Source organism: Fusarium pseudograminearum, chromosome 4 (genome assembly GCF_000303195.2).
Source record: "Fusarium pseudograminearum CS3096 chromosome 4, whole genome shotgun sequence".
Lineage (NCBI taxonomy): Eukaryota > Fungi > Ascomycota > Sordariomycetes > Hypocreales > Nectriaceae > Fusarium > Fusarium pseudograminearum.
Window position 1 is genome coordinate 2,068,243 of NC_031954.1, and position 7,443 is coordinate 2,075,685.

General features: G+C 47.9%; 3 protein-coding genes across 3 annotated transcripts, besides 1 other annotated feature; 1 reads left to right on the forward strand and 2 right to left on the reverse strand.

Annotated features, from left to right (window-relative positions):
• Positions 1-114: a repeat region.
• Positions 115-1,036: 922 nt separating this feature from the next.
• On the forward strand, positions 1,037-2,882 carry FPSE_11953 (uncharacterized protein; the record flags this gene model as incomplete). Its single annotated transcript, XM_009265070.1, has 3 exons — positions 1,037-1,075; positions 1,241-1,932; positions 1,991-2,882. The coding sequence occupies 3 exons, from the start codon at positions 1,037-1,039 to the stop codon at positions 2,880-2,882; spliced, it is 1,623 nt and encodes a 540-aa protein (XP_009263345.1).
• A 424-nt stretch (positions 2,883-3,306) lies between these two features.
• On the reverse strand, positions 3,307-4,883 carry FPSE_11952 (uncharacterized protein; the record flags this gene model as incomplete). Its single annotated transcript, XM_009265069.1, has 2 exons — positions 3,307-4,381; positions 4,432-4,883. 2 exons carry the CDS (start codon positions 4,881-4,883, stop codon positions 3,307-3,309), a joined length of 1,527 nt encoding a protein of 508 aa, XP_009263344.1.
• Positions 4,884-5,632: 749 nt separating this feature from the next.
• FPSE_11951 (uncharacterized protein) lies at positions 5,633-7,036 on the reverse strand (the record flags this gene model as incomplete). Its single annotated transcript, XM_009265068.1, has 5 exons — positions 5,633-5,839; positions 5,889-6,357; positions 6,413-6,572; positions 6,631-6,758; positions 6,810-7,036. 5 exons carry the CDS (start codon positions 7,034-7,036, stop codon positions 5,633-5,635), a joined length of 1,191 nt encoding a protein of 396 aa, XP_009263343.1.
• Between the last annotated feature and the right edge of the window lie 407 nt (positions 7,037-7,443).

Here is a 7,443-nt window from a genome sequence, read left to right on the forward strand (position 1 = left end):
CAGCGGGGATTCGCTGGTCGTCACCGACCCAACTACTAATCCGCCCCTTACCAGCTTATCTATGGGAGAGCGGACGGGATCCCGAGTTCTCTGATAGGTGTGGTCGTATGTGCTGGAATTGAAGTTATCGTGGCTATTGTATAGCGGTTACTGAGTAGTCCCACTTCGAGACTTCTGATACTACACCTCACCCACGTGAAACCATTGCTGCACAGAGACCGAGTCTGTACTGCTTCACGAGAATGTGAATGCTGTTATCGACGAACGAGAACAGTTTGGAATCATCGTGAACGTTGATTAAAGCATGTGTCACGCGCTTCAAATGGGTGGCGTTGCGGATTCATGTCTAAAGTGAGGCTCAAGTTCACCTGTGAATTACATTACACGTTTGTTAGGAACGAGTCCCACGCGTTATGTAATATCTAATTCTGAACTTGAAACTTTATAAAGGAATATAACATGCCAGTTGCCTTCAGCCAGGCGAAAACGCAGCCACTACCAGGCACTTACATAGCTTGATAAAAGGGAGTCTGGGTCAGTATAATGGCATCGCAAAGACATCATTCTCTTGCCTCTTTGGGATTGACATGATGCACCTCTTTATTGCCTTTTATTTACTCGGAAATCATTTACAGCTGGTAGATTCTCTCTATAAAAGTCTGATAACAGCTCAGAAACATAATGGTCTGGTGACGTTCTAATTTGTTCTTCGCAAGCATCGATATCTCCTTCCCCAAGAGTCACGCAGTCAGATTAAAGTCTGGAAATATGACGTGTACTCTATATATCGGTCAATAAGAGGGCAAGATTTACCGCAGCCTCGCCGAGCTATCGTGACTGTTCTTGGGCACGTAATTATAGTGTCAGCCTTGATGAAGCAGTATTTATATGTCAGTCATTCCCCCTGATCTTGCCAACCCATTCTTCCCCTTTCACACGCACACGCACACTCTATGTCCTTTTCTTTCTTTCATCTCTATCCCTCTTATTCAGCGCAAGATCAACATCACTACCGGGTGCCACTCGACAACACATCATGGTGCGTAAAGCAGCCCCTAAAATCGGTAACAGAAAAGTTGGCCTATGATCTAATCTTTAGAGTACGAAAATAAGTAACCTAAAGGTCTAGCCTAAATGGCATAAACCGGCTTGCTGATTTCGTCTCTTATGCCTTGAGAGGCCAACTTTTCTGATACCTCAAGTCCCCTATCCAAAGAAACAATAGCTAATAGTAAGACAGGGATCCGAAAACCGCGAGATAAGCCGCTACGAGATAACGGCGGTCTACACACATCCAGAAGCCAAGGCCGACATTGTCTTTGTTCACGGACTCAACTCAGAGCCAGACATTACATGGACCGCCAAGGACGGGACGTTCTGGCCGCTGGATCTCCTACCGGCTGCACTCAAGGGCACACACGCAAACATCCTGATCTACGGATACAATGCAGATGTGTACTCCAAAGGGAACGACCGAACAACCAGCAATCACTTCATAAATCAGCACGCGGAGGATCTCGTCACGAACCTCATGCTTCACAGAAGAAGCCAAGGGACATCCAAGAACCCTATCATATGGGTATGTCACTCGCTAGGAGGTATTCTCGTCAAAAGAGCTCTACTCTACTCCCATGACGTGCGTGAAACTCACCTGGAAGACCTCGAGTCAATCTTCATCTCAACCTTTGGACTAATCTTTTTGGCCACCCCACATGTAGGATCGGACGCAGCAGCCTGGGGCGTAATTGTTCAGGCTATGGCAGCCGCCTTGATTCCAAGGAGGTTCTTCGACTCGGAGCCGGTGCTCCTGAAAACGCTCAGGAAAGACAACGAAACTCTCGTCAACATCAACAGCCACTTCTTGGACATATATCAGCGTTTTGAAGTCCACATGGTTCGCGAGAATCAAAAAACGGATGTGAAGGGCAAAAAGTATGCGATCCTCCCCCGTCATCTCTGTTCGTGATCAGTCAGACTAACCGTTCAATAGATTCTTCGTCGTAGATGCACATTCAGCCGGACCTCCGTTGCCTGGTGTCACCTACTACGGCATAGAAGCCAACCACGTCGACATGTGCAAATTCGAAAGTATAAACTCTCCAGGATTCCGCAACATCGCCATCACGTTGCAGCAATGGATCGAGAGGGCTCCTTTTCTGATTCAAGAACGGTGGCTCGCTGCAGAGGAAGAGGGTCGAAATCGGGCTCTAGCAAAAGTGAACGAGATTATGTCACCATTTGCAGCCCAGATGTACGCACAAGGGGCTATGTTACCGGCATACGATTACAATGGAAACGGGAGTAACGCTGTTCCGAGAATCCACAGTGCAAGATACTCTGAAGCATCTCTAAATCCAGGTTTTAGCTATTGGATGGCAAATTTTCCCATCAATACCAACTCAAACAGTAGCATTGGGCCATCACCTGGATATCCGCAATATATACAGTCTCATAAACGTGCTCTGATTACTGATGGGCCACTTTCCTCGTCATTGCCTAACAGTTTTGCTAGCAACACAGGTGTCTGGCCTCCATTCGCTACTGTCGGAGGCTATGCATCACAGCCGACATCTCCCCGGTCAGAGATGTCAGTCCCGTACACTTCTACAACCCCATGGCCTAGCCAAGCTCCCTCTATCGCGGCGACGGAACCACTGACATGGCATCATGTCACACCTGTCAGCAATGTCCCTCTTGGTCATCAAGCTTGGCCGCCAAGACAAACAGGGCCATGGAACTTCTACGATATCGCTTATGCTCCAAGACAACAAATGCCCCCTGAGACTGTTCATGTCTCCAAAATCGAGTCCTTGCCTCCCGAAAACCAGGATATCAGGCAGGAGGGGATGGAAAGTCACCCTGCTGACTACTGTCAGCCTTGAGTGCCTCAGGATATCAGAGTTGGCCGCTAGAAGCATAAGAGATAAAATTGGTAGGTCAGCTTATGCTACTTAGACTAGGCTTCTTAGACTATTTATTTTTGTATCCTAAGACCAAGAAGGCCAATCTTTCTGCTATCCAATATCTACCTAGATAGATTAGAAAAGGAGTTTAGGGAAATAACAACTCATTAGCATTATGTCCGTTCGGGATGACAACCAACTGAATAGTGAACCTAGAATCTGAGGTATCATTGATCTCAAGGAGGTAGATCATATTTCCGATCTACCAACGGTTGTAGTCAGCAGAAGCTTGTTATGCTAGGTATTCAACTGATTGATAATATATAGTCGCCATAATCATACTACTGATGCTATACAATTCTTTATTCGACCATCTAATTCCGAATCTTTGTATCCCTTGCGTTTATAAAGTAGCAGTCCTGGCGACGCCGTTCTCATCTACCAGCATTGAAGGCAACTCAATAGGACTTCGGCCGTTTCTGTAACTCCATAGACGACTCACGTCCTTCACTCTAATTCCATTGTTCTCGGTCGCTCTCTTGAGTTTCTCAGAGATTCCATGGATTTCAATCGGAGTTGAGGCATCTCCAGTCCCGAACCCCTGGGTTCCAGCCCATGATATCTCGAATGCTTCTCTTGCGTTCGCCGAGGCGCTGCCTTCCTCGCCAACTTTGAATTCCTCTTCCATGAACTCGTTGTCTTCATCGGCACCAGTATACTCTCCAGTATCAGCGTCTTGTTTAAGTGGGAACATGGCGTTGAGGTAGTGTTGGTTCATTTGATGTCCTCCGTAGCGACCGTCCGCTCGCGCAAATAGTCTTCCCTGGAAGCGTGGGAGTTCTCTCGATTCCATTCTGTTTGTGGCAAAGTGGAGGATGCCCCAGATGGCAACGAAATCTGTGCCATTCGCATAGTGCTCAACGTGCTTGATGCACCTGTCTTTTGCCGCAGATACAGATCGTGTCGACACACCAGAAGATTCCTTTCTGACAGGGTTGCGGGTCTTGTTGTTTGAGTCAAGCTTTGTTTCCACGGGGCTGCTGGAAGGAGAATCGAAGCTGGACTCAGTCAAGAATGTGCTCATGGCAGAAAGAGGGTTGAGGCGAGATAGAGTTGCCGAAGATCTGTGACGGTGGGGGTTGTTGAAATGATTGGCCGCGTTGCCAAATGTGTAAACCTCTAGTTTAGACATGAGATCCTGCGGCAGCTCTTGGAGCAGCCAGTCGAGAACAAGTCCGCCCTCGATCCCTCCTTGGGAGTGTAAGATGAAGACCACTTTAGATTTACTCTGGTCGTATAGGATGTCTTTGAGGAGTCTAAAGCAAATTCTGACATCTCCAGTTGCGTAACCAAAGTTCCTTTGGATGAGACATTCCACGACGTCGAATATTATTCCAGATGTTCGATTGTGAATACCTAGGACGGGTCGTCCAAAAGTCAATGCCAGTCGGTTCAGATTGGACTGCATCCAATGTTCTCTGGGAAGTTGTCAGTAAAGGAGGTTCTTGCAAGAGTGTATGTAACGTACCCGACAGCAACACCATTCAAGAAAACCCACTGCTCATGAGCGTGCTCAGGCAGTTCCTTGGCATACCTCTCCTCCGATTTGTAGGTTTCTTTCTTTCCGTTGAGGAGCTTGCAGAGCAGCCAGTTCACGATCATGAAGCCAGTAATTCCCGCGCCAGCCATCCATACTGGCAATATGATAGCAAAGGGTAACGCGAGAACGAAGCCAAGTTGCAGGATGATGAGGATAAAGTGCACAACGATGCAGAAGATGTTTTGGGATGAAGGGTGCAGCTCGTCGAATTCCTTGGACTTGCAAGGATATACAGGCCATACCACCCAAGGGAGAGCCCATACGTAGATGAAGAAGTAGTATATATCTTTGGCGAGAAGTTTCAAGGGAGGATCTGTGTGAGAGTAGTCGATCACAGACTCCTCGCCTATCTGAGAGCGATAGTATTGAGTTGCACCCATGGTAACGACGAGAAGCAGGGTCGGTGGATACTCAGTATGCTGTCATTTGTGAGAGAAGTACGGATGCGAGAGAATATGTAGGGTTGGCGATGTCGGTAAAATTCGAGGAGTCGAGTTGAAACAAACAACTGACGTCTATCGTCGCGTGATGGAAAGAGCAAACAGTAAATATATAATATCTATGCGGCAAGGCTTCTGCCTTTGAGCCAAGCTCAGATCTTACTCTTTATAGAGTGCTCAGCCCTTTTCCTCCATCTCGACACCCATAGAATCGATGGACGCCTGCTATGCCAGGTCAGATGGCCCCCTGGAGATGAAGAATGCGACGTCATCACACCAACTTCTGACTGGGATCATTGAGGCTTAGTGGGCTAGGCGTAGCATCCATAACGATAGAGATGGAAGCCAAGGCGGAAGAATAAGCGAAAATTCTTGGGTTTGGCGCGTATGGCTTTTGGTGTTTTCCACTCGAGTCGATGGACGGTAGATCACAAAGCAGGTACGTTTTTTAACCTCGAGATATTCCGCGAGTAACTTTCTGAGGGTGCCATGGAGTCGGTTATGGTACTGGACAGCAAGTGAAACTGTTTTAGCGCCTCAACCGCTGATGCAACTGCTATGGAGATCGATCTCCACCAACACATCCCCTGTATCATGGGACGGGAGTAACCGTCAAGGTTCCGCAGGGTAGGGCAGTCACACGACAAGGAATCGATGTATTTATGTCCAAATTTTATTCAAGGTTTCTCTTAGAAGAATGCAGTCTCTGTATCATCAACAATTTGGACCTTGATGCAACCATTTTTGGGGTCTGATGATAAAGTCAAGCCTTCAAGTGCCTGCTCCAAAGGAAAGACATGTGTTACAAGCTTCTTCGCATCAACAAGGCCTCCTTCAAGGCACGCAATACCCGCAGGCCACGTGTCTTTGTATCGGTTGATGAATCGAATTTGAATCTGAAAGCTCTAATTAGTACAGCATAGTTCCAGGAGACCAAACACATACCTCAGCAAGTGACAAGTGCATAAAGGGTAGGTTGTTCATAATGGATCTGCCCACACCGACAACCATGAGAACACCTCCACGACGCACCATGAAAGCAGCCGAACAAACACTGCTCTCAATGCCCGTGCATTCGAAAACAACTCGAGGCTGAACATACTCCGTCTCGCCAAACAAACTCCTCACATTTTTACCATTCTCCTCGTTGCTCTTGGTAGTGTCGACTTGGTAGGTTTTCACAGTAGGGACCATCTCTTTAGCAAACGCCAATCGCTTGGGCTCCACGTCAGTGATGACAAGTGGATGAGCACCCGATGCTCGTGCAGAAGCGAGAGCGAGAAGACCTATAGGGCCAGCGCCACAGATAACGACGGGTGTTCCGAGGGTGATGGGGGCTGAGTTGATGCCGTGTAGGACAACGCTCAAGGGCTCCAGAAGGGCGCCTTCAGCGAAGGACACATTGTCAGGAAGCCTACACACGTCAGTTTCCTTGTGTTGCAGAATGCCAGAAAGGAACGGGTTTGTACTTATGGAGCCACTTGGAAGGATGGACTTTGTATCGCTGTAGAGTTCCAGCATAAGGGTAGACACCCGAGAACTGGACATCTTCACAGAGGTTGTATCGACCATCCTTGCAGAGGAAACAATGTCCACAAGGAACGCCAGGCTCAACAGCCACCCGATCGCCTATAAACTCGCATGAGTATTTGAAGTTTCCATGGTCCTATGTAGGTGTCATACTCACCAGGCTTGAAGTTGTCAACACCCTCGCCAACTCGTATCACTACGCCAGCCGCCTCGTGCCCAATGATACAATCGCCCTCGAAAACAAGAGATCCAATACGTCCTGTTTTCCAAAAATGTACATCTGAACTACCCAGTTATTAGCCTCTGCAAAAACCGAAAACTTGTTCAATGGCTTACCCGCAGATACCAGTGGCCTTGATGTGAAGAAGAACCTCGTCAGCCTGAGGTGCATATACTGGTGCATCGACTCTTTTCAAACTGTGGTCGGCCGTTACCTGCAGAGAGGGGTTCGGTAGAGGAGCCTGGAGGGTCTGAGCATGGTCGAGAGAATTGTTGATCTTGTATTCCTGGGTTGTGGGATTTGAGCTGTTTGTTAGCGGTTGAGAGGCTGCAAGGGAACACATCGTGGGATGTATCACTGTCAAGTGAGGTACGAGAATATGATAGAATACGGTGAATGACAAGTGAGTAGCTTTGCAAGACAAGAAAGAGGACCATCTGAGTCACAGTAACCCTCGTCGACTTTGCTACCCGCTCATCAGCTGCTCTGGACGCTTAATATTGCTCGTTTGAGAGAGCCCGTGTTGATGCTCTCCTCACTTCCCCACACCACGCTCTGGCACAAGTGATGCTTAGAGTTGCCTTTTTTGGAAGTCATGATCAATAAGTCAATTCGGACTTGACTTAAGCGATGATACGGAAATAGAGGCTTCAAACTTTCGGTAATTCCTTCGTTTCTGCTCTGTCGCTCGCCGAAGCTGATGTTTGTTTGGCAGTGTATGGTTGGAAATAGAAGCACCCCCCCCCCCCC